At 65.3% G+C, this 23,789-nt stretch overlaps 3 protein-coding genes across 32 annotated transcripts in view; 1 reads left to right on the plus strand and 2 right to left on the minus strand.

Annotated features, from left to right (window-relative positions):
- On the plus strand, nt 1–21,716 carry OPLAH (5-oxoprolinase, ATP-hydrolysing). 18 transcript variants are annotated; one of them, XM_053208039.1, is made up of 30 exons: nt 1–286; nt 3,880–4,103; nt 4,182–4,373; nt 4,933–5,032; nt 5,109–5,232; nt 5,316–5,511; nt 5,591–5,756; nt 5,870–6,008; nt 6,104–6,171; nt 6,311–6,576; nt 6,713–6,825; nt 6,913–7,083; nt 7,271–7,408; nt 7,495–7,633; nt 7,754–7,866; nt 8,095–8,246; nt 8,856–9,016; nt 9,100–9,201; nt 9,284–9,458; nt 10,991–11,175; nt 11,301–11,447; nt 11,542–11,676; nt 11,817–11,966; nt 12,058–12,215; nt 12,308–12,468; nt 12,660–12,757; nt 13,011–19,168; nt 19,293–19,378; nt 20,235–20,785; nt 20,930–21,716. In XM_053208039.1, exons 1-27 carry the CDS (start codon nt 52–54, stop codon nt 13,155–13,157), a joined length of 4,155 nt encoding a protein of 1,384 aa, XP_053064014.1. In that variant the 5' UTR covers nt 1–51; the 3' UTR covers nt 13,158–19,168; nt 19,293–19,378; nt 20,235–20,785; nt 20,930–21,716. The 18 variants fall into 18 exon arrangements, with proteins under 18 accessions (XP_053064014.1, XP_053064017.1, XP_053064018.1 ...); XM_053208042.1 differs by having other exon boundaries at nt 20,544–20,785; XM_053208043.1 differs by having other exon boundaries at nt 13,011–18,766; nt 18,846–18,912; nt 19,007–20,785.
- LOC113600511 (sphingomyelin phosphodiesterase 5) lies at nt 12,833–15,258 on the minus strand. Of its 2 annotated transcripts, XM_027063645.2 has the most exons (7): nt 14,431–15,258; nt 14,263–14,335; nt 13,968–14,108; nt 13,799–13,888; nt 13,645–13,708; nt 13,432–13,567; nt 12,833–13,359 (listed from the first exon to the last, which is right to left on the minus strand). In XM_027063645.2, exons 1-7 carry the CDS (start codon nt 15,256–15,258, stop codon nt 13,267–13,269), a joined length of 1,425 nt encoding a protein of 474 aa, XP_026919446.2. In that variant the 3' UTR covers nt 12,833–13,266. The 2 variants fall into 2 exon arrangements, with proteins under 2 accessions (XP_026919446.2, XP_053064032.1); XM_053208057.1 differs by having other exon boundaries at nt 13,968–15,258.
- Nucleotides 17,580–23,789, minus strand: part of SPATC1 (spermatogenesis and centriole associated 1) — a 26,961-nt gene continuing 20,751 nt past the window's right edge. For all 12 annotated transcript variants that reach the window (XM_053208052.1, XM_053208046.1, XM_053208051.1 and 9 more), the window contains one exon: nt 17,580–17,984. In XM_053208052.1, coding sequence (XP_053064027.1) covers nt 17,655–17,984 — 330 coding nt within the window. In that variant the 3' untranslated portion in view covers nt 17,580–17,654. The remainder of the gene's footprint in view (nt 17,985–23,789) is intronic.

A 23,789-nucleotide genomic window follows, 5' to 3' on the forward strand; every position in this document is an offset into this window, starting at 1 on the left:
TACTCCTGGCCAGGTGACAGCTGCTGGCAGCTGCCCCCCCTGCTGCCGGGCATGTCCCCCCTCAGCAGCTACGAGGGTCTGCGGCGGGAGATCCAGCGGCTGGCCCAGGAGAATGAAGAGTTGCGACGGCTTGTGCAGCTCATCCAGGAGAACCAGGAGCTGAAGCTGGTGCTCCAGACCCGGGGCAGAGGCCTGGGCTTCTGTGGCTCCGGGCTCCTGGCCGAGGTGGCCACCAGCCCCCGGCTGCCCCGGCGCAGAACCATCAAGTTCAAGGATGCCGAAAGAGGTGAGGAGCGCCAGGGCCCGCGGGGGCTCTTCTCAGATGCCCACGAGGCTTCACTCATTCAAGCTTGTGCCAAGACAGGGGAAAGCGGCGGGGGCAGGGGGGGCAGGGGTCCCTGCTCCCGTGGGGCGATGGCTCGTCAGGTGCAGAAGGTGCTGAGGAGTGATACGGGGGCCGGGGCCTCTTTAGGAAGGCAGCGGGGAGAAAGTAACATCTCCGAGAAAGTAACATTGGAGCAGGACTGGACCAAAGTGAAGGAGCCACAAGGCTGGGGTAGAGCTGAGGGAATGGTCCGTGCAAAGGCCCTGAGGTGGCAGCGGGTCGAGTGTGTTGAGGCACAGTGCTAAGGCCAGCGTTGGTGGAGTGGAGAGCAGATGAGGACCAGGAGGGTCTTCTAGGTCGGGGTCGTTCTCCTGGTGAGAAATCACAGGCTTGGCTGGAAGGGGGAGTGAACAGTGCCGGGGGCTCTGGATATACTTGGGCGGGTTGGGCGTGCTGGTGGGAAAGTGGCACTTGAAGGCAGTTCCTAGGGTTTGAGCAGTGCAACTGGGGCGCTCCCCCTGGCACGGGCAGGCTGAGGGGACCCCAGCTCTCATCGGGACAGGCACCACGCTTCCCGGAAGCCTCTGGCTGTGCAGATCCACCGGGAGATACAAGTGGCCAGGGAGCGTGTGGGCCATGTCAGTCCTGGCACAGTGTCCCGTCCCTGCTTCTGAGAGCCTGGAGATGTTAACAGGCAGAGAATGGTCTCTGGAGAGGCGGTTCAGGGAGTGTGGGCTGCTCCATCAAAACACCACAGGCTGACGACTTCAACAATCCACTTCCCACAGTTCTGGAGGCTGGAAGTCAGAGATCAGGGTGCCGGCACGGTTCTTGGCGAGGCTCTCTTGCTGGCTGAGAGTTGGCCACTGTCCGGCTGTGTCCTCACATTCTGGAGACAACCCCTTCCGTCTCTTGTTATAAGGGCACTAATGCCATCATTGGGACCCATCCTCATGACTTTGTCACCCCCCTAAGGTCCGGTAGGCTTCAGTACAGGAAGTTAGGCAGGACACAGTTCAGGGCAGAGCAGAGGGGAACTTCTCAGGACACACGCGCCAAGAAGATGCGGTAAAGGAGGCTGGCAGGAGGGAGTCGGTGAGGCGGGTCAGGACCCCATGCAGAAGGGGCTTCCCAGAGACAGAAGTGGGGAACGGGTGGACGCACAGGGAGGCCAGAGGCCTGGGCACTGGGGCGGCTCAGGGGGCTTCTCTGGTCTTGCCTGATGTGATTTGTGAGCCTGGAGGCTAGTGGAGGTGGCAGGGGGCCCTTCCACGGACGTGCACCCTGAGGAGCAGAGCGCTTGCGGTGCTGCTGGAGGGGCGTGGGGGCGGGGCCTCTAGAAGACACGGTTGGGCGCTGAGGGTCACCAGCCGTGGGCTGAAGACGGGCGTGGGGGCGGCCAGGCTGATGCAGTGAGGAGGCCTGGCTGAGACCACAGGCAGCCTGGCTGAGTACGCACCCCAGGGGTGGTGGTGTGGCTGGGTTGTGGGAAGCCTCTCCGGATGGACTCTCAGCTGAGCATCAGGACGAAGACGCCACGTGGGGGAGTTGGCGGAGACGGGCAGGTGGGACAGTCACCCAGTGATGGGGAAGAGTGGGCTGGATGCACCTGCTGTGGAGGCGTGAATGGAGACACGGTGGGGGCTGCAGGCGGGGGTCCTGCCTGGAGTGGGGCCGCCGACCGCCATCTTGTGGTTAGCTCAGAGCCGGGGAGGGTAGAAGTTCCTGTGCGGTGGCCACAGTGACGGTCTAGGCATCCAGCTGGACGTGAGGGATGGGGAAGGTGACAGGGAGGTCAAGGGGGTGGGGGTCTGGGGTCAGTACCTTGGCTGGCACCTGCCGCCGGGGGCACAGTCATCTGGGCACGCGCGCAGGGCAGCTCAAGTCCTAGGTCCAAGCAGGGCTGGAGGTAGGGAGAGACCGACGGGAGCCTGCGCTGGTGGGAGAGGCCACGGGCCACCGTCAGAAGGCGTGAGGTGGGGTCGGAGGCCACAGACACTGCCACTGCCCTGAGTCGCTGAGTCTCTTGTGTCTTTCTTGGTGCAGTTCTTTCCAAACCCCTCACCCCCCACCACGTGCACAGAGGCTGCAGAGGCGCTGGTCAGAAGGGAGCCCCCGCTGCTGCCCGGGGTGCGGCCCCACCTCGCTCTCACCTCCAGGGACCAAGCAGGCCTCCAGCGCCAGCAAGGCTCCCAGGGGAGGGGGAAGTCTGGGGCGCGTGGGTGGGTGCCCCTGCCTGTCTGGCCATCTGGCCTGGCACCTTGGGTGAAGCCCCCTTCACCCGCTGTTCCCTCTGCTTGGGTCTCCCCCCTCGCCCCATCCCCACTATTGACCCCTGGGAGCTCTAAACGGCCTGCTCCAGGCCCTGCACGGTTGGTGTCCACTCCGAGCCTGGACACCTTCTGCCCGTGGGGAGACAGGCCAGGGTGGGGCACGCTTCGCCTCATCTTCAGGGCACCGGCCACGGCTTCTGGGGACATCGGCCCTGATGTTGTGAGGGTCCCGGGGTGCCCAGCCTGGGCTGTGGCAAGGCTGGCCCTGGGCGGGCAGCAGCGGGGTTGACGGCTGCGGAGGGGCCCTTGCCCGCGGCCCCTCCACGACCCCCCTCCCCAGCCCCGTCCCTCACGGCGGCGTGACTGCCCCGCGCCAGGGCGCAGTCCGAGCTCGTCTGGGCTCTTACTTCTTCGGAGGGTGGCCTGCTCCGCCTTCCCCGGGGCACCTCGAGTGGCCAGCTGAACCGAGGTGGCCGGCGGCCGGGGACGCGCCAGCACGGAGCCGCCCCTGCCCCAGCTCGGCCCCGCGCCCCGCGGTCCCCCGGCGTGGCTCCCGGCGGAGGAGGGAGGCGGCTCCCGGCGAGCCGAGCCTGACGCAACCCGGAGGGCCGTGGGCGGCGGGACCGGTCGGGCAGGGGGCGGGCCCCGCTTCCGGGCGGGGGGGGGGGGGGGTGGGGTGCGGCGGGCAGGGCCGGGAGGGAGCGCGGCCCGAGCGGACCGCGAGCGCCTGGGAGCCGACCCGCCAGGTGGGCCCCGCACCCGGACCCTCCAGCGCCCCGCTTCTCCCCGCCTCCCCGCCCCCGCCCCCCACCCGGCCGCGAGCCCCGCCCCCTCCCCGGCGCAGGCCCCGCCCCGTGCCCCCTGTCCCACTCGGCCTGGGCCCCAAGGTCGAGCGACTGGGGAAGTCACCTGCCCCCAGCCCCCGTGCCTCCTCGTGCTATAGGAGCCCAGACCCACCAGCCCGTGGGCTCCCCGGGGCACCTCCGCCTCTGGCGGGTCCGGGGATTTGCGCCGCAAGCCGGGGCCCTGAGAACCGGGTAACGGGGGGCGTTAGGTCTGGCGCCCCCACCTGCCCGGCTGCGGCCGCGCCTCAGGCGGCGCTCTGAGCTGGGCCTGCAGCCCCGGGCTCGGCCCCGGGCGCCTCCTCCGACCCCCGCCCTCCCCCCCCCCCCCCCCCCCCCCCCCCCCCCCGCCCTTGCTCTCCTCAGCCCGGCTCTGCCCAAGGCTACCAAGCCGCGGGTGACCCCCGGGCCTGTCGCCTGATCTGCTGTCTCTGTCCAGTTCTCCCAGGACTGCCGGCTGCAGAGTCAGTGCTGGACTCCAGCCCTGTCACCATGGGCAGCCCCGAGGGGCGTTTCCATTTCGCCATCGACCGTGGAGGCACCTTCACAGATGTCTTTGCCCAGTGCCCCGGGGGGCAAGTGAGGGTCTTGAAGCTGCTCTCAGAGGACCCCGCCAACTATGCAGACGCCCCTACTGAGGGCATCCGCCGCATCCTGGAGCAGGTGGCCAGGGCAGGGCAGAGGGGTGGGCTGGGGAGGGACCTGGGACCGGGGCCTGACACTGGACCCTGTGGTTCCCAGGAAGGAGGCGTGCTGTTGCCGCGGGACCAGCCGCTGGACACCAGCCGCATTGCCAGCATCCGCATGGGCACCACGGTGGCCACCAACGCGTTGCTGGAGCGGCGGGGGGAGCGGGTGGCGCTGCTGGTGACGCGTGGCTTCCGAGACCTGCTGCACGTGGGCACCCAGGCCCGAGAGGACCTCTTTGACCTGGTGAGCGCACCCACTCCAGCTGGTGGCTGCGTCGTGCAGCTCATGGTTTCCCAGGGATGCCTTGGCCCCTCGGGAGGGCAGCCCTCGGAAGGGTCAGTGTTGGCCCCAGGCTAGCAGCTTATAGGCGGAGAGAAGGTTCCAGACACTCCTAGCAGGCACTCTGTCCCCCAAGCCCTCAGAGTGGTCACAATGTCTTGTTCCTGTCTGTCACCATGCCCTGTCCTGGATCCTGGGTGTGGAGCACCCCAAGACATACTGTTCGGGGTGAGGGGTAGGAGCCACCTCCACTCTCCCACTCCCCTACCCCCACCCCTACTGCTGGGCTCCTCCAGGGAGCTGCCCTTGCGGGGGTGGCAGTTGGCTGCACTCAGGTGCCTGGGGGCAGAGAGCCACTCCTTGGGGGTGGGGGGGCCTTGCTGGGGCTGGCCCCGTCTGTGTCTCCTGGGCCTATGGCCTGGACTGCCGGGACACATCCCCTCGCCCGCACTGCCCCACCCGCGCAGGACCCCAACAAGGACCCTCGGGCCTGGGTGTCCTCTGAGCCTCTGCCTGTCCCCAGGCCGTGCCCATGCCTGAGGTGCTGTACGAAGAGGTGCTGGAGGTGGACGAGCGCGTGGTGCTGTATCGCGGGGAGCCAGGTGCAGGGACACCTGTCAAAGGTGCGGGTGCCTCAGGGCTGGGGGCACGGGGGCAGCAGGGTGGGCCTTTGACGGATGGTAACGGGCCTCCTGGCAGGCCGCACGGGGGACCTGCTGGAGGTGCAGCAGCCTGTGGACCTTGGGGCTCTGCGTGGGAAGCTGGAGGGACTCCTGTCCCGAGGTGTCCGCAGCCTGGCCGTGGTGCTCATGCACTCCTACACGTGAGCGTGGCTTGGCCGGGGCTCTGGGCGGTGGGCCGGAGGCTGTGGGCAAGAGGCGAAGCGCCGTGGGGTTGTCATTACAGGTGGGCCCAGCATGAGCAGCAGGTGGGCGCACTGGCCCGGGAGCTGGGCTTCACCCACGTGTCTCTGTCCTCGGACACCATGCCCATGGTGCGCATCGTGCCTCGGGGGCACACGGCCTGTGCCGACGCCTACCTTACCCCCACCATCCAGCGTTACGTGCAGGGTTTCCGCCGTGGCTTCCAGGGCCAGCTCAAGGTGAGGCCCCCTGCCGGCCTGCTCCGCCCGCCCCACCCCTGCCTGCCCGGGCCCCTTACTGGCTGCCGCTCTCCCACAGGACGTGCAGGTGCTGTTCATGCGCTCCGATGGTGGCCTGGAGCCCATGGAGTCCTTCAGCGGCTCCCGGGCTGTGCTCTCTGGCCCTGCTGGGGGTGTGGTTGGCTACTCGGCCACCACCTACCGGGTGGAAGGCGGCCAGCCCGTCATCGGCTTTGACATGGGAGGTACGGAGGCCGGACGGGTGGGGTCAGGGGGAGTCTCCACCGCGGCCCCGGGGCTGAGCAACGCCGGGCGTCCAGGTCTGTGCGGTGACTCCTCCCACCTCTCTCTCCTCCAGGCACATCCACCGACGTGAGCCGCTACGCTGGGGAGTTTGAGCATGTCTTTGAGGCCAGCACGGCTGGTGTCACCCTCCAGGCCCCTCAGCTGGACATCAACACAGTGGCAGCTGGTGGGGGCTCCCGCCTCTTCTTCAGGTCAGCCCCTGCACCTGGGTTGGGCACTCCCCTGCCCCCCGCCCCCAGCCCTGCCTCCCAACCCACCTCTAAGTCCCGTCCTCCCTGCCCCAAAGGTCCGGCCTCTTTGTGGTGGGGCCTGAGTCTGCAGGAGCCCATCCTGGCCCCGCCTGCTACCGCAAAGGTAAGAGCTGGTACCTGCCCCGCCAGGCCCCTTCCCATGCTGCCCAGGCCTACCTCCGCCCCCCCACCCCCACCCCGCCGCCCTTCAGCCCTGACCCTGCTGCCCAGCCCCCAACCCCCACACCCTGCACACCTCCCAGGGGGCCCCGTGACGGTGACGGATGCCAATCTGGTTCTGGGTCGCCTACTGCCTGCCTCCTTCCCCTGCATTTTTGGGCCGGGAGAGGGCCAGCCACTGTCCTCTGAGGCCTCCCGAAAGGCCCTGGAGGCTGTGGCCGCTGAGGTCAACAGCTTCCTGACCAACGGGCCTTGCCCGGCCTCCCCGCTGAGCCTGGAGGAGGTAGCCATGGGGTTCGTGCGTGTGGCCAACGAGGCCATGTGCCGGCCCATCCGCGCACTCACGCAGGTATGCCCGCCTTTGCCCTCGCCTTCGCCTGCCCTGCCCCCCACCCCCTCACCTCCCACTCAGGCAACCCCATCAGGGTGAGGGGTGGGGGGCCAGACAGGGCAGGGCGCGCCACCGACCCCCTCTGGCTTCCCAGGCAAGAGGCCACGACCCCTCGGCCCACGTGCTGGCTTGCTTTGGGGGAGCTGGCGGGCAGCATGCGTGCGCCATTGCCCGAGCCCTGGGCATGGACACTGTGCACGTTCACAGGTACGTCTGGGAGTGGTGCGCCTGCCGGGGGTGGGGGGCTGGCTTTGGGAGGCACCCCCACGTAGCCGAGGCCCCCCGTCTACGTAGGCACAGCGGGCTGCTGTCAGCGCTGGGGCTGGCCCTGGCGGACGTGGTGCACGAGGCACAGGAGCCGTGTTCCTTGCCCTACGCACCTGAGACCTTTGTGCAGCTGGACCAGAGGCTGAGCCGCCTGGAGGAGCAGTGTGTGGACGCCCTGCGGGCCCAGGGCTTTCCCAGGTGGGGCTCACAGGGGGCAGTGGAGGGGGGAGCTGGGCCAGGCAGGGGGCTGGCAGCATCCCAGCCACCCCCTAGTTGGCCTTCCTGCCCGACGTGCCGGGTGGCGCGGTCCGGGAGGGCTGGCGGACGCGGGACGGGAGTCCCCGGGGCACCGTGTGTGAGTGGCCCACCCGCCCCGCTGCTGCAGGTCCCAGATCAGCACCGAGAGCTTCCTGCATCTGCGCTATCAGGGCACAGACTGTGCCCTCATGGTGTCTGCCCACCGGCACCCGGCCGCTGCCCGCTCGCCCCGTGCTGGCGACTTTGGGGCCGCCTTTGTGGAGAGGTATGCGAGCTCTGTGTCCCGGGAGCCCTGGCGGGTGGCCTACCGGCCCGGCCCTGATCGTTTTCTCGGGGCCGGCGGACGTGCAGGTACATGAGAGAGTTTGGCTTCGTCATCCCCGACCGGCCGGTGGTGGTGGACGACGTGCGTGTGAGGGGCACTGGCCGCAGCGGCCTTCGCCTCGAGGATGTTCCCAGAGCTCAGACCGGGCCTCCCCGCATAGACAAGGTGGGTGGCTCTGCCTCGGCCTGCCCACCCGCACCCGCAGGGACAAGGGGACGGGTGTGGAGGGGGAGAGGCAGGGAGGGGCTGCACCTAGGAACCTCACTCATCCCACGCCCTCCTCAGATGACCCAGTGCTACTTTGAGGGGGGCTACCAGGAGACCCCTGTGTACCTGCTGGGAGAGCTGGCCTATGGGCACAAGCTTCAGGGGCCCTGCCTCATCATCGACAGCAACAGGTGGGCTGAAGCCTGGCCAGGGAGGGGCCATGGTGGGTACAGTTGCCGGGGCCTGGGTGAGCTCAGGGGCCCTGCAGGGGCTCTCTGGCCCGAGGCTACAGGAACAGAAAGGACTCCGGCGTCCCATTATGGTTGGGTGTCCCCCAGCCTGGGGACGTGGGGTCCCTATTTGGGACGGGAGGGGGGGTCTGGCTCGGCGCCCCCAGCCTCTTGCGCCCCTGCCTTCAGCACCATCCTGGTGGAGCCCGGCTGCCAGGCAGAGGTGACTGATACTGGGGACATCCGCATCTCTGTGGGGGCTGAAGTCCCGAGCCTGGTGGGCGCCCAGCTTGACCCCATCCACCTGTCCATCTTCTCTCACCGCTTCATGAGCATTGCTGGTGAGTGGCTGCCCGGTCCCCACGGCCCTGCTCCCTGGGCAGAGCTAGTGCAGGCACGTGGCTGGCAGGCCGTGCAGAGAGAGACAAAGTGTGACCCAGGGAAGGGGCAGAAGTGGAGTCCCCGCTGGCGACAGGGCCGCCCTGGGACGGCCAGCCCCACCGCACCAGCCGGCCTTGGGCAGTGGGAGCACCTACCTCCCGCCAGCAGTCACGGGGCCTGAGATCACCATCCTGTCTGTGGACGGAAAGAGGCTCGGCCCCGTGGGCTCTTCTACGCGGGGTCGGCTGGGGCTTGCTTGCCCCGAATCCTGTGCCTCAGCACCGACTTCTTGCTGTGCTAAGCAAGGTGGAGAGTGGACGGCGGGGTACCGGGGTCTTGGTGAGGCCCTGAGCAGGGATGGGGAGGAAGGGCGGGGGGGGCACCTCTCGCACAGGCAAGATACGGGGCCCACCTGCAGCCTCGCTGTGTCCGCCGGGCCACCACCGCCTTCGGGTCCTGGGTCTGGGTGTAGAAGGCAGCAGTCCTGCCTCTTCGTCCTCTGGGGGTGTGTCGCGCCGGTGGGCGGGCGGGGCGGGGCCAGCGGGTGCCCGCTCATTCTGTGCCCCCAGAGCAGATGGGCCGCATCCTGCAGCGCACAGCCATCTCCACCAACATCAAGGAGCGTCTGGACTTCTCCTGTGCCCTCTTCGGGCCCGATGGGGGGCTGGTGTCCAACGCCCCCCACATCCCCGTGCACCTGGGCGCCATGCAGGAGACCGTACAGTTCCAGGTTCGGCGGCCCACCTCTCGGTCTCCCTGACCCCACCCCTCGCCTCCGCCCCTGCCGCCTCCACAAGCGTCTTCTGGTCTCAGATCCAGCACCTGGGGGCCGACCTCCACCCTGGTGACGTGCTGCTGAGCAACCACCCGAGCGCTGGGGGCAGCCACCTGCCAGACCTGACCGTCATCACCCCGGTGAAGGCCGCTGCCTGGGTGTCTCCGGGGGTGGGGGTGGCGCGGGCTGCTAGCACAGCTCATGGTCGCTCTCCACCCCCAGGTGTTTTGGCCGGGTCAGACTCGGCCTGTGTTCTACGTGGCAAGCCGTGGGCACCATGCGGACATTGGGGGCATCACGCCGGGCTCCATGCCTCCCCACTCCACCACACTGCAGCAGGAGGGCGCCGTCTTTCTGTCTTTCAAACTCGTCCAGGGAGGAGTCTTCCAAGAGGAGGGTGAGTGGGAGTGGGCTTGGAGTGACCTCGAGGTGGGGGGAGGGTTCAGTGGACCAGGCCGATTGGGGCGCTGTGGCAGCGAGCGAGTGGCGGAGGCCTGCCTTGAGGCTGGGGGAGCCGCGTAGTGACCCCAGAGTGGTAGCAGATCATCTTTCAGAGATGATCGGAGGCACTGAGGTGAACTCCTTCTGGGCCCAGGAAGGCTCAATGGTTTTGGGGGTGGGGAGCTGGCCAGGACAGTCACAGGACTGGGCACAGGAGGGAGAGGGGCTGTTTCAAGGTCAGCAGCTGCTCACGGTGGTGTCTGCCTTGTGTTTGCACTGGGTCTGTGGGCTACAGAGCAGTGAGGACGGGGGCCAGGGCCTGCAGACTCGCGGAGAACTTTCCTGGGCCTGCACTGGTCTGCCCTACACCATGAAAGCCCCCAGCCCATGTGCAGAGTAGATGGGGGGTTGAAAGCTTGGAGTGGGGAGTGGGGTAGGGGGCGGCTGCCGCTATGCTGACTGATACTGACCCTCAAGCAGGGCAGAAGTGGAGGTAGGTAGGGACAACTGTTTTGGAGATCAAGGTGGGTATTTGATGGGATCTAGGGATGAAGATGAGAAATCAAGTTCAGACAGCCGGAAGGTGGAGGGAGGCTGTGTCACTGAGTCGGCACAGAGCAGTGAAGTTGGGACAGAAGCCCAGGGACAGGGGCAGTGAAAACAGAGCTGGTCTGAGGCTGCAGGTGTCTAGGAGCCCAGGCAGGCATCTGGGAGTGGGAGGAGGCAGCATGGGCGATGGTGGGGGGGGGGGGGGTGACAGAGCCACAGGCTGCCGTGGGTGGAGGACACAAAGAGAGTGACCCAGGCCTGGTCATTCCCTTGGTCAGTGTGTGTGGTGGGGGCAGGGGGCAGGGATCATGGGAGGGATATGTGCAGGCACGTGACAGAAGACGCAGTGGCCAGGGAGCCTCAGAGAATACTGTAACCTAGGTTAGGGAGAGAGTCCTTGCCTGGGTCTCTGGGGCTCGCCAGGGGGCGGAGGCCTGGTTCAAATTTGTTTGGAGGTGGGGCAGGAGGCCCAGACAGCTAGCTGATGCTCTTGCAAAGTGGTTGAGAGGGGGCCAGTGAGGGCCATCAGACTGAGGGCAGTATGAGTTGGGGCGGGTCAGGGGAAGTGTTTCTTCTCCTGGGAGTGGGGAGGGAAGCCCAGAAAAGGCAGGAGGGAGTGGGGCAGAAGGAGTTAAAGGTAAGAGGACCCCCCTGCTCCTCCTCAGGCACCTCCAGTTCCTGTGAGGTCACAGGAAAAGCCTAGGATGCCCTGGGGGGCTGGGCTTTGGGAAGAAGGTTGAGCAGATGGCAGGAGGCTGTGGGTTTGGGGGTGCCGGGGGTGGGTGTCAGCAGGGTTGTGGGGGGCCAGGGAAGGTCCAACGTGGGGAACTCCCCATAGTGCCCAGCAGAGGAGTAGGAGGTATGGATCAGGGCACTGGGCAGCGCAGCCCCCCATCTGACCGGGTGGAGGGTGGCTCAGCGGTGACCCCATCCATGCAGCGGTAACTGAGGCCCTGCAGGCCCCAGGCAAGATTCCCGGCTGCAGCGGCACGAGGAACTTGCACGACAACCTGTCGGACCTCCGCGCCCAGGTGGCCGCCAACCAGAAGGGCATCCAGCTGGTGGGAGAGCTCATCGGGCAGTATGGCCTGGATGTGGTGCAGGCCTACATGGGCCACATTCAGGTGGGCCTAGGGTGCAGGAGCAGGGGGCAGCTCTGTACCTGCCCCCTGGCGGCCAGGCGGGGAGGTGGGCAGCCCCCGCCCACCTGGAAGGCAGCGTGGCTGCCGCTGAACTTCCTGTCTGCCAGGCGAACGCGGAGCTGGCTGTGCGAGATATGCTGCGGGCCTTTGGAACCTCCCGGCAGGCCCGAGGCCTGCCCCTGGAGGTGTCAGCAGAGGACCACATGGATGATGGTTCCCCCATCCGGCTCCGCGTGCAAATCAACCTGAGTCAGGTCAGGCCGCAGCAACGGGGCCATGGGCACCTGACGCGTGGCCGCAGGGCTGCTGCTGACCCACCTCTCTCCCCCACCCCCACCCCGTGGGCAGGGCAGCGCAGTGTTTGACTTCAGCGGCACGGGGCCTGAGGTGTTCGGCAACCTCAACGCTCCGCGGGCCATCACGCTGTCCGCCCTCATCTACTGCCTGAGGTGCCTGGTGGGCCGCGACATCCCGCTCAACCAGGTGTGCGGCGCGTGCTATGTCCCTGAGCGAGCCTGGGGGCGGGGTCGGCCCAACACCGGACTGGTCTAGGAGTGCGGGGGTAGGGCGACGTTTATTGCCCAACCGCCCTGAGAGCTGCCCTCCCTCGTCCCCCACCTCAGGGCTGCCTGGCGCCAGTGCGCGTCGTGATTCCCAGAGGCTGCATTCTGGATCCGTCCCCCGAAGCGGCCGTGGTGGGTGGCAACGTGCTCACGTCGCAGCGCGTGGTGGACGTCATCCTGGGGGCCTTTGGGGCCTGCGCCGCCTCCCAGGTGTGGCGGGTGGGTGGGCACGCTTGGGGCCGCGGGCGGGGAGGGTCTCGGATGCCTCCAGCGTAGCGCAAATGCCGTTCGCCCCTGCCAGGGCTGCATGAACAACGTGACCCTGGGCAACGCCCACATGGGCTACTACGAGACGGTGGCGGGCGGCGCGGGCGCGGGCCCCGGCTGGCACGGGCGCAGCGGCGTGCACAGCCACATGACCAACACGCGCATCACCGACCCCGAGATCCTGGAGAGCAGGTGAGTGGTGCGGGCGCGGCCGGGGCGGGGCCGGGGCGGGGAGCAGGAGCCCAAGCCCGGGTGGACCGTTCTGCACCCCCTGGCCCGCGCAGGTACCCAGTCATCCTGCGCCGCTTCGAGCTGAGGCAGGGGTCCGGGGGCCGCGGGCGCTTCCGAGGCGGCGACGGCGTCGTCCGCGAGCTGCTCTTCCGCGAGGAGGCGCTGCTGTCCGTGCTGACCGAGCGTCGCGCCTTCCGGCCATACGGCCTCCACGGTGAGCGGCAGCGTCCCTGGATCCCCGACTCCCGCCCCACCCACCCACTCCTGCACGGTGTCCTCCCCTCTGCCCCCCCTCCCCTCTCCCTTCCTTGTCTCTTGCACGGAGTCGTTCCCTCTGCCCGCCCGCCGCCTCTGCCCCTCCCTTCCTTGCCTTCCGGGCCAGCCTCACTTTGCCTCTTCCCGCAGGGGGCGAGCCCGGAGCCCGGGGCCTAAACCTGCTGATTCGCAAGGACGGCCGGACGGTGAATCTGGGCGGAAAGACGTCGGTGCCCGTGTTCCCCGGGGTAAGGATTGACATCTGTCCTTCCTCATTCCCGTCCGCCCTCCAGCGGCCCCCTTTCCACAGAGGGTGAGCAGAGTTGCAAAAATAACCAGCGTCTGAATTTAATTTGGTTTCCGAAGGAGAGGGCGCGCAGTGGGCCTCCGTGGGCCAGACCGGCCGCCATGAATGCGCTGCCCCGGTGGGGATGGGACTGCAGCGAGAGGCAGGGTTGGGGGCGTCCACGCCCGCAGTGAGCCTGTCCCTCTGCTCCACAGGACGTGTTCTGCCTCCACACACCAGGCGGGGGCGGCTACGGGGACCCGGAGGACCCCGCCCCACCGCCGGGGTCGCCTCCGCAGCCCCCAGCCTTCTCTGAGCGCGGCAGCGTCTACGAGTACCGCAGAGCCCAGGAGGCGGTGTGAGGGAGGGCCCCCACAATAAACAGCGAAGTCACCGCGTTCCCGCGGCAGCCGGCCAGGCTCACGCTCTGCGTCCGCGTCCGTCTTTCCAACTGTCGCCTGCGAGCCTGCGTCAGGAGGGCACGGAAACTCGGAGGCGAAGTCCCACGGCCAGGTGGTCTGTGAGCCCCGCCAGGGCGGTGCTGAACGTCACCTGTTCCACCTCCTGGGGGCGGGAGTCAGACTGAGGAGTCGCCCTAGCTGCAGCCGGCCCAGCGCCCTGAATTCTGGCACTTACTGGGCTCAGCGGGCCTCCGACCGCTCCCCGGTACATGATGTAGTCCAGGCGCCGGCCCCGCCAGGGCTCAGCCCGGCGGCCTCCGCCCAGAGGGCCCGCCAGGTAGCGGCGGCGCCCTTCCTCCTGCTCCAGGGCCCTGAGGAGGGGTGGTGTCACCAAGGCCAGGACTCCCCGGCGTTCCGGGCGGCGTCTGACCCCCAGGTCGCCACTCACCTCCTTAACATCTCCGGGGAGCAGGCCACCGAGTGGCGGAGGGTGGAGGTGCTCAGTATTGTGCCTGGGGGAGGGCGGGCGGAGGGCGGTGTCAGCGGCAGCCGCGGCCCTCGAACCGCACCCAGGTCGGCTCCCCACCCGGTTGCCCCCGTACCCAGAGCCCAGGGCTGATCCCGGCGCGTGCCCAGCCGGCAGGGGTCCCGGAAGTGGCTGAAGAGCTGGTGCTCCTGCTCCTGCGCGTGGTCTGCGGGGCGAGATCAGCGCGTGGTGGGCGGGGCCAGGCCGCCCCGCCCCCGCCCCGCCCCGCCGCAGCCTGCCCTCACCTGAGGAGCAGTTGTCGAAGTTTAGGTCGCCCAGGAGCACGCTGAAGGCCACGGCCTCGCCACTCTCGCGGCTCTCGGCTTCAAACTGCTCGATCCAGTCCAGTAGGAGCGTCAGCTGTTTACAGCGCAAGGGCCCGTCCTCTGCGAGGGCGGGAACGGAAGGCTCAGCGGGGCCGCGCTCCCCGCCCCCCCCCTCCCCGGGGCTCGCGGTGCCGCGGGCAGTGAACCAACGGTCGGGGGCGCGGAGAGGCCAGACGGCCTGCCCACGCGCCGACGATCCCGTCCTCGGGCTCACCACTCGGCGCATGCAAGTGCGTGCAGTGCAGGAAGCCCACGACGCGGCGCCCGTCCAGGATGCCCACCTGCGCCTGCAACACCACGGAGGGCCCCAGCAACCGTCGCCAGTTCGAGCCCACGCCAGCCCTCTCCCCGCCAGGAGGCGCCGCGGCGGTTGGGCAGGTACCTGTGCGGAAAGCAGTCCCTTGGAGGCCAGCGCGTCCTCGCGACGTGCGTGGGGGAAGGACCGGAAGGCGGCGCGCAGCAGCGGGTAGCGCGAGGCCAGCAGCAGCCCGCTGCCGAGCAGCTTGAGGTGCGGCCCGGGCTGCAGGCCACACGAGCCCACGTCGTGCAGCACCGGGCCCAGACTGGGCGCTAGGCGGCTCACGAGGCGGTGCGCCGAGCGCAGGTCGAACACCTCCTGCAGGCACACGAATTCCAGACCTGCCGGCACCTCGGCTGTCAGCACTCCGCAGGGCGCCCCCGGCCCCGGCGGACTGCTGCCAGTGGCCCCATAGCGCGAGGGCCGCAGGCCGGCGAGCAGCGCGGCGCCCACAGCCTCGGCCCGCCGCTGGCTGTGCTTCAAGTTGCTGAAGCGCGCCAGCCCGTCGGGGAGCAGGCACAGGTTGGCGCTGAGGAAGCTGAAGCAGCGCGCGGGCTCGGCCGGGGGGCGCCAGGGCGCTGGGGGCTCCCAGCACTGCGGCGGGGGCTGGTAGCAGAAGGGGCGGCGCCAGGTCTGCAGGAGCAGCCAGAGCGGCAGCCCGAGCAGGGCCAGGGGCAGGCCGACCAGCAGCAGCAGCAGCAGCGCGGCCCCAGCGCCGGCAGCGGCTTTCAGCCGCCGCAGGCCGCTCGGGCGCGCGGTCGGCGCGCAGCAGCCCAGCAGCCGGTCCAGGGCCCAGTAAGCCGGGAAGAGCAGGGCTCGAGCCAGGCGGTGGAGGGCATGCAGTCCCGGGTGCGGGAAGGGAGAGGGCCGTGGGGCCCCGGACGCTGGGGGCCAGTCCGGAAGGGTCTGCATGATGTGCGGGGCTCCTCCGCCTCGCGGCGCCCCTGCGACCCAGTCGCTGCCAGCGTGCGTCCGCGGGAGCTGCGGGGGTGTCACGGGGGTCAAGGTTACGTGGCGCCACTTGTGCGCGGAACGGCGTAGGTGCTGTGCCCCGGGATCGCTGGGGCGCGGGCGCAGGGGGCAACCGGCGCGCCGGGAAGCCGCGCTCTCCTCTCCCGCGCGGAGTCTGGGCGGCCGTTGGAGGGAACAAAAGGGAAAGCGAAAGAGACCCTGGTTTCGCAGCCCCGCCCCAGATACTCCTCGCCCCACTCTGCCCCGCCCTCCCCTGTACGCCACCGGGAGAGCCCCCAGACCTGCCCGACGCGAGCGGGGATTGGGGTGCAGCCTACAGCAAATGGAGAGCGACCCTCTTTAGTGCAGGCGGGCGCAGCGCCGGTGGAGGCAGTGCGGTGCGTGCTGCGTCCAGCTCCCTCCGCCGGCCCGCAAGTCCGCGCGGAATTGCCGGCGCCCTCCAGCGGCCCAGACTTTGGGGTCTACCCCAGCCCCACCCGTCTCCCGGGGTTCAGGTGTCCCGCAACTGAGTTCAAAGACACAGCTCCAGAGGAGGGACGGACTCAGAACGCCCTAATCTGCCACCCAGTGAGAGCCCCGCAGAGCTGCCCTAAGAGGCCTGTCCCCCGTGGTGACAGACCGCTCCGTGATCCTACCCCGAGGAGCTTCCAGTCGGGAGGTGAGGGGCCGTTGGTGCGGATTTGCGCCGCCGCAACCTCAGGACACGTGAGCCACATGGAAATCAGCTCCCCATCCAGGGGCCCTCTTGTACCTGCTTCCTTGGTTCCCAGGACCCTGCTGCCCCGCTCTCTGTCAGGTGCTGCCGGGCCCTGCTTGGGCCCGCATCTGAATCATTTGAGCCGTGAACCACAGCCCACCGCTCTCCTGGTTGGGTCTTAAATTGCCCAGGAGTTTGGATCTGGGCAGCCATTCACGACTGCTGCCAGGGAGGAGGAGGGACTTCTGCCCCCCACCCCCACCCCCAATTCTCCAGGAATCCCTGATCCCCTTTAGAAGCCAAGATCTGGTGCTGGGTGTGTTCACCGCGACAGTTGTGTCTTGCTGCTAGGCCTTGTCGGCAGACAGCTAGGAGATTTCCATCTCTAGATGTCACACTTCTCTATGTGGAGTCCTTCCCTGCCTTTCCGCGGGGGTCTGGCTGGATCCCCTGAAGTAGCAGGCCTGGGAGTGGAGAGGGCAGGGAGCTCCCGCGCCAGAAGGCCCTAGCACACCCCACAACCCTCTCCCTCCCTGCCTTCCTTGCTGGTTGCTGATATGCCTCTGGTTGAACCTTGGGACTCTTCTGTTCCCTCAGAGCGCTCTGGCTGGCAAGCACCGGTGTTCCAGGAGCCTCCTCGCCTGGGGTCCTCACTCCCACCTCCTCAGCCCACCCTTTGCCTCCTATCGCAGCTCCAGCCTCCTTCCCTTCCTCGGGCAGGTCCTCTCCTTTACCTCTCGTGGGCCAGAGGCCACTCTGTGGGCTTTACCCCACTGCCCATCTCGCATGCACACCCTGGCAAGGACCCCCATCTTGGCCTCCAGTCCTCAGTTTCCTGCACTATCCACAGGCCCCTCCCCTTTGTCTGCAGGTTACCCCTGGTGGAGTCCCATTTTACACGCCCCCTGCCCTCTGCTGCTCCCTTGGGCTTTCCCATTCTGCCTGCGCTCTGCCCCTGCCCCTGCAGCAGGTGGGTTCTGCCGCCTCCAGCTCTGAGGCTCGGAACCCTGTGGAGCCTTAGGAATCGGCCACATCTCCCTGGGCTGCCCCTCGCTAGGATTTGGGTGAGTCTCCTTTCTCCGGGGTCCCGTCCATCTAATGTCCTCTTGCCCTTAGTGAGGGTCCAGGAGCCCTCCCTGCCCCCTCTCCTGCCGCCCTCTTCCTGGCCTAGGACAGAGGGAAGGGTTCCCACATCCACATCCTTGTCTTCTGCCTTCCACTCTGCACCCAGGCTTTAGCTCTCTGTACAGCGCTAATGCTGCTGGCACAGCCACGGCCCTTCCCTGCCAGGTCGGCTCCTCCTTGCTTCCTGCTCTTCCCCCTCCGAGTCTCAGGGGCTCCTGCTGCTCTCACCCGCAGGCCGGTGGCAGCTGGGGACCTTTGAACACCACCCCCCTCAGCGGACAGCTGCCAAGCTTTGGTCTTGGGGCTCTCTCCGAGGACCCTGGGGTGGGCCTGGAGCCCCAGGGCAAGCAGGATTGAAGGGGTGCGGGGGGAGGAGGTGCTGGTGGGCCACCCCGGCGGAGGCAGCACCCCCAGGAGTTCTGGCCCAGGGCCCAGCGGCTAGCGTGTGTGGGAAGCTTTAATGGCCTGGCACCGAGGAGCGGGGCAGAGCGGGCCTGGCTGGCAGGAGCCGGCATCACCAGATGAACATAGGCTTGCCATCGTCATGCGCCAGCTGGTTGAGGCAGGAGAGCAGCAGCAGGGCGTCAGTGAGCATGCTGGGGTGCACGGTCTCCACCAGCACACGCTGCAGGAAGTCCACGGTGTAGGAGCCGCCCTCGGACGCGGCCAGCTCTGGCCTCTCACGCAGGATCCCGTAGGCGTTCACCAGCTGCTCGGTGAGCGCCGGGTGCACCCGCCCGTCGTAGCCCAGGCTCTGCAGCCGGTTCATGATGCCTACATAGCGCTGCGTGAGTGTCTGGCACAGCTCTTCATCCAGCTTGTGGTCGCTGGGGTTCAGGGAGGCCTGAGGGAGAGCGGCCGTCAGGGCCCCTCCTGCTCCCACCGCCACAAAGGCAAGAGAGGGGCAGGTGCGGCTGAGGGGTGTGGCTGTGGCGACGTGCTGGAGGGAGGTGTCCTGGAGGCCCTGGGAGAGAGGTCTGGGGACTGGCAGCAACCCGGGGGTCTCCACCCGCTTCTTTACTGCCTGTGCCTTCCAACCGGGCAGTGACTGCATCCCGCGGCATCTCGCCAGGAGAGCGGCCCCCCCTCCCCACTCCTGCCGTTGCCTCTCGGGCATGTGACCTGGACATTCGCTCAGGGCCCCGGCTCAGAAGGGCCCACACTCAGCTTAATGTCCTGCTGTAGCCATCTTGAAGTTCTTTATAGGTTTTGAACAGAGAGCCGTGTATTTTCATTTTCACCGAGTCCTGCACATTACGTCTCTGTCACACGTGCAGCTGCCCCCAGGCCCACAGAATGTCAGGTCTGAAGTAGATGGGGTCTCTTGCCTGAGGCCCTCCTACACGTCCCACCTCTTGGGGCCAGCACTCTGGCCCCAAGGTCCCCACTCTGGCCCTGCTCATCCCCTTCCAACCATTCCTGGATGCCCACCTGCTGGTTCCTAACCTGCTGGAACGAGCTGCTGAGGCGTCACTTTCTCCGAGAATGTCCCCTGTCCTTTCCTCCCCAGGTGGTCTTGTGAATAGAGCACTGGACTCCTGGCTCAGCTCAGCCAAAGTGACGCCTGACCGCTGGCAGACGTACCTGGAGCCCTGTGCTCAGCACCCCCGCTGCACGGTCACTAGAGTAAGCTCATCTCCCTGCCTCTAGGCTCCTCCCGGCCCCTGAGCCTTCTCCCTCCTTTCACCTGCTCCTGTGCCGTCAGGCAGGCTGCAGGAGTTCAGCCACCGTCTGTGGGTGACAAGTGGGGCCGCTGGACGGCGCAGAGCACAGTGAGTGGGTAGCTTTAAGCCCCAGCCCCCGAGGACATCAGAACCCATTATATGCTCACTCCGGGGCCGTGGCTGAGCTCCTGCTGTGTGCCAGACGCCATGCGTGGAGCTCCAGACAGGAGCAGAAGTCAGGGGTGGGCACCCTGCGCCCACCCTGCCAGGGTACTGGATGGGGAAGAGCAGTGTGGGCACACTTACACTGAGACGCAAGGCTGCGGCTGCCCCGAGGAGGTGACCTCTTGAGAGAGGAGCACAGGTGAGGCAAGTGAGGGGGGACAAGCAGGACAAGCACTCCACAGAAGCGAGGGAGCAGCGGGCACCGAAGCAAGAGAGGGGGAGGGCTCTGTTCTGCAGATAATTCGCAGCCCTCCCCTGTGCAGGGCACCATACCAGGTGATGGGATTCAAGTGTGAGCAAAGCCCTCTGAGTTTATGGTGATGACAGCGCTAAGGAGAGGGACGCTACTGTGAATGTTGCCGCGGGGAGGGGACTCTGGAGGGGAGAGGGTGCTGGGCTGAGGTCTGAGGGACGAGGATCTCAGGAGGAAAGAAACTTCCAGGACAAGGAACAGCATGCGTGGCTTGGAAGGTACCAGGAGGCAGAGCACAGAGCAAGGAGAGGGGCCCACAGGGAGGGCCAGGTTCAGGGACCGCTTCTGTCCCCACACTGGGTCTGAGCCTCCCCTGCTCTGACACGGAGGAAAGCAAACCACCTGACAGCTGCTTTGAAGAGTAAAGGAAATGTCTCTAGGGGGTGCTGAGCACAGCATCTGTACCGGTGTGCACCCCCTTGAGGCGGTCCCGGCTCCAGGGGACACATCAGTGGGCTCTCACGTTGAGCAGAATTGTGTTTCAAAGGAATGGAGGAGGGGTGACATAGTTGGCCAGGATGAGGCCAGGGTATATACAGGCGGGGAGGAGGCAGCAAAGCCATCTCAGTGCCTAGCTCCCAGCCTCAACTCTCCTGCCCCCCGTAGCATGTGTCACCCCCTGGACCTGTAGCATACATATTTATGGCTTTTCTTATTTATTGAAGGCCTCCCAGGAGTGGGCGAGCTCCTGGAGCGCAGAGACCGTCTGATATAAACTTGGTATGCACTGAATGCTCCATAATAGGAGTGAAGAGATGGAGGGGAAGGATAGTAAGGTGCTAGCAGTTTAGTCCAGGGCCTAGGTGAATGTAGACGCAGGCGTATACATGGGAAACATCTTTAGAGGGAGACTCAGCAGAGGACCTGGTGCTGGACCAGATGTGGAGGAGAGAACAGGTGCCACCAAATACGCACGCACCTGCAAGAAACTGAGCACGTGTTCACCACCCAGTCTTTCCATTCTGGAAACGACGCCGAGCACGTGTTCAGTGCTAAGGGAAACGGCGGCAAAGGTTCAGCCCTTGTTCCCGTTAGAAAGCAACGCTCAAGAGGCGGCCGCACGTCCCTCAGAGGGCGGAGACTGGAGCGTGCATCCTGACTCTTGGGTTAGAGAGAAAATCCAAAGCAGTTTGTGAAATCCTTACACCTGAGAAGCCCCCGCCCGTGGGTGGGAGGCCGCCGGGCCGGGCGGGTCCACCTGCTGCACCACTGGTTAAATATAGAGCGAACTGCCTTGCCCCACACGTATTTCCAAACACAGGCTGTGTAAAATAAAATGACTTAAGTGCTCAGCCCAAGAAGGAGGAATAAAGCAAACCAAAAGGAAGCAGAAGGAAAGAGCTGAGCCGAGGAAACAGAATCCTAAGGATCAACAGAGGATCAGCAAGAAAACCCCGCGAGCGCACCGAAGCCCCGCCTTCCCCTGCGGAGGGAAACTCCCACCTGCGACCCCGCGTCCGCGACGGCAGCAAGGCCTGACGTCACCGAGACCGGGCCAATGGGGTGAGACTGGGACCGTCAGCCCCGCCCCCTGGGCGGAGTCCGGGACCCGGGGCCCAGACGCGCGCTAGGGGGTGGGCAGCGGCCGCGGCCCCACGGGGAGGGGGACACGCGGCTTCCTGACGCCCCTTCTTTCTGTCACGGCAGCTCGGTGTGTTCGCGAGATAAGTAGCGAAGCTGCAGAAGTCGTAAATAACCGCAAACGGCATCTGGAGGCGTTAAAATCACGAGGGTGGGGCGCCTGGGGGGCTCAGCTGGTTAAGCGTGGGACTTCGGCTCAGGTCATGATCTCACGGCTCATGAGTTCAAGCCCCACGTTAGCTCAGAGCCTGGATCCTGTTTTGGATTCTGTGTCTCCCCCCCCCCCCCCGCTGCCCCTCCCACACCTGATCGCGCGCCCTCTTTCTCCCCCTCTCTCAAAAACAAAAACACCAGGATACAGTGCGGTTTATGATCAGAATACCTTCTCATGTGTCCTTCCGAAATGTTAAAAGGGAGGGAGGGAAAACTCGTGTGATCTTTTCAATGAAAGGCAGAAAATACATTCATAAAAGTATTCATGATTAAGAAAACCCCCCAAAGGTGTCAATGAACGAGGAAGAGGAAAAACTTAACCTGATGTGGCAGGGGCTGAAGCTGCCTCATCAGGCTTCCGTTCTAGTGCTTCTAGTGCTTTTGTGAAGCTGAAAGCCTTTTCCAGACTGGCCTGTGGCTTAGGGACCTCTGCGACCTGGGCTTCTGCCCAGCAGGACCCGTGAGTGGAACTTGCAGGCGGATGTGGATGCCGGGAGACAGTGGTGCCCAGGGGGAGCAGGGGTCCCCGAGAGTGCAGTGGGTATGACCCTGGTTCTTCAGGGGCAGCCATACCAACTTCTGTGCCCAGTTTTGTGTCCTCACCTAAACATGTATAATAAACCTCTTTCTGTTTACATCAGCTAGTGTTGATTCTGTTATCTGCAACCAAGAACTGTGACTGAAGAAGATTTGGCAAAAAGCCTGGACACACATTGTACTTAATGGACAGACTTGACGTGTGTGTTTGCAGTCAAGCCAGAAACAGGATGAGGTTGCTGTATTATCTGCTTCTTGTAAACACTGTACAATATGACCGTCTACATAGAAAAGCCAAGATGATATACAGGCTATTAGAACCAGAACAAGAGTTTGGCATGGTAGCTGGAAACAAACCATTATGCAAACACCACAACTGTTGTCAGCAGGCCAGTGCGTGGGGCTCCAGAGAGCACTAGGGGGCCCAGGACCCAGCTGGACACAGCCATGAGGTGCCTCCGTGACCCTCACACGGGTGCTGGGCTCAGGTCTGCTGTGATTGCAAGCTGAAAGGAAGGTACTCAGAGCACCCCACCCCCACCTGGAGCAGAAGATGTTTGCAGCTGGGGAGAAGAGGTGACAGGTCTGGGCACCGGAACAACTTTTAGTTGAGTTTGAAAGATGGCACAGCTGACTGTGAACTTATAAAAAAGATGACCAGATTCATTGAAAACAGTCAACAAGTCCTCATTCGGCAACGGGGCTCTATTGAAACTTGTCAGTCGTCAAACTATCCAGCATTCGTGAAGCAAACGAGCCAGGTTCGGACACCAGGTTTGACCAGAGGTGGTGGGTCTGGATAGAATTTAGGGATTCTAACAACGACCAACACTGGAGTTCAACGCGCAGAAAAACAAGATGTTTTCAGGAAAGGAAATAAAAGTCTAGGCAAAGTGGAATTGGATCCTGATAGGAATCAACAAATGGGCCAGGCCAGCAGGCAGGATGGATGGCCTTGAGAGCGTTCGTGCTCCTCGGGTGGAACCAGACAGGGTCACCCTGCGGCGGGCCAGCCGGGGGGGTGTCAGACCCGAAGACAACGTCTGTGCGGGTGGGCTCGGCAGGGCGCTTCTCAGGAGCTTGGGCACAAGTGTAGGACCCTGGCAGCACTGGTCATTGCTGATGGAAGGCGAATGGGGCCAATGGCTCCGGGACTGGGGACGGAATGAGTGGTGCCAGCCACAGCCCCTCCCCCACAAGCACTGGCCCAGGGGGCACCGAGCCCCTTGACTTCCTCAGACGCCAGAGAAAAGTGCCTTCGGCACATCCCGCCCTCATCTTCCTGCCTCTCCTCTAGGAGTTACCGGCTGGTGCTGTGACTGTGGAGTCCTGGGCAGAACTGCTGGCTCCCGCTAAGTGGAGAGGGGCCGGGGACCAGAGGGCTCGCACAGCGGACTCAGGGCAGAGTCCCGTGTCAACGGTGATACGTCTTTATCACCTTCCGTCTAAAGGTGGGTTTCAAACAGTGGGAAAGCTCTACCACACTTTAAACCAGACATTGTAATCCAATGTCATCTTCGCCAACTGGATATCAGCTGCAACACTGTAGAGACGTAAATATTGTGCTTATGCCCGTGTTGTTTGCCAGTTTCTAACTAGCCATGGCCAGTCTGCACTTGATACCCAGCCTTGGCGGCGGGGGTCCTGGCTGTGCATCAAGGACCCTCAGACCAAACGTGACCACGGTGGGCCCCACTGACATGGGCAGCAGAAATGGCAGGGGTATCAGAACAACCGACACCGTAAAGACGTGAAACGTCCCCCTGTTCAATCTGGGAAGTGATGCAGAACCAAATACTTGAATGAGGTTTTTCCTGGAGCTTGACAGGTGCTCCTAAAATTCACACTGAGCGAGAGGCCCAGAGGAGCTGAAACAATCTGGAAGAAGAGAGGTGCTGGGCTCTGTCACTGCACCAAGGAGGACAGCATGGGCTGGGGACAGTCAGAGCGGCGGTTGGAGAGCCCACACACATGGGGCTGGGTGGGGGGTGGGGGGGAAGCGGGATGGATTCAGGGCTGGGCCCAGCCCTCTACCGCTCTAGCTTTAAGGGAGTCGTGAAAAGTACAAACAAAGGGAAAGGTAGATCATTCTGACCACATTAAAATTAAAAACCGAACCAAAGGACACACACACCAAAGGAAAAGGCGAGCTCAAACCGGGACTCAGATGAGCCCA

The sequence above is a fragment of the Acinonyx jubatus genome, chromosome F2 (assembly GCF_027475565.1).
Source record: "Acinonyx jubatus isolate Ajub_Pintada_27869175 chromosome F2, VMU_Ajub_asm_v1.0, whole genome shotgun sequence".
Lineage (NCBI taxonomy): Eukaryota > Metazoa > Chordata > Mammalia > Carnivora > Felidae > Acinonyx > Acinonyx jubatus.

What these genes read in the sequence shown, in the direction of transcription:
- OPLAH (XM_027063641.2), top strand. Translation starts at nt 52, where the DNA reads ATGTCCCCCCTCAGCAGCTACGAGGGTCTGCGGCGGGAGATCCAGCGG. An exon ending in CCATCCGCGCACTCACGCAG is followed by an intron (nt 6,577 to 6,712) that starts GTATGCCCGCCT and finishes CTGGCTTCCCAG; the next exon opens with GCAAGAGGCCACGACCCCTC. An exon ending in GGCCTCCCCGCATAGACAAG is followed by an intron (nt 7,634 to 7,753) that starts GTGGGTGGCTCT and finishes CGCCCTCCTCAG; the next exon opens with ATGACCCAGTGCTACTTTGA.
- LOC113600511 (XM_053208057.1), bottom strand. Translation starts at nt 15,258, where the DNA reads ATGCAGACCCTTCCGGACTGGCCCCCAGCGTCCGGGGCCCCACGGCCC. An exon ending in GGATCAGCCCTGGGCTCTGG is followed by an intron (nt 13,709 to 13,798) that starts GTACGGGGGCAA and finishes GCCCTCCCCCAG; the next exon opens with GCACAATACTGAGCACCTCC. An exon ending in TCGGAGGCCCGCTGAGCCCA is followed by an intron (nt 13,360 to 13,431) that starts GTAAGTGCCAGA and finishes TCCCGCCCCCAG; the next exon opens with GAGGTGGAACAGGTGACGTT.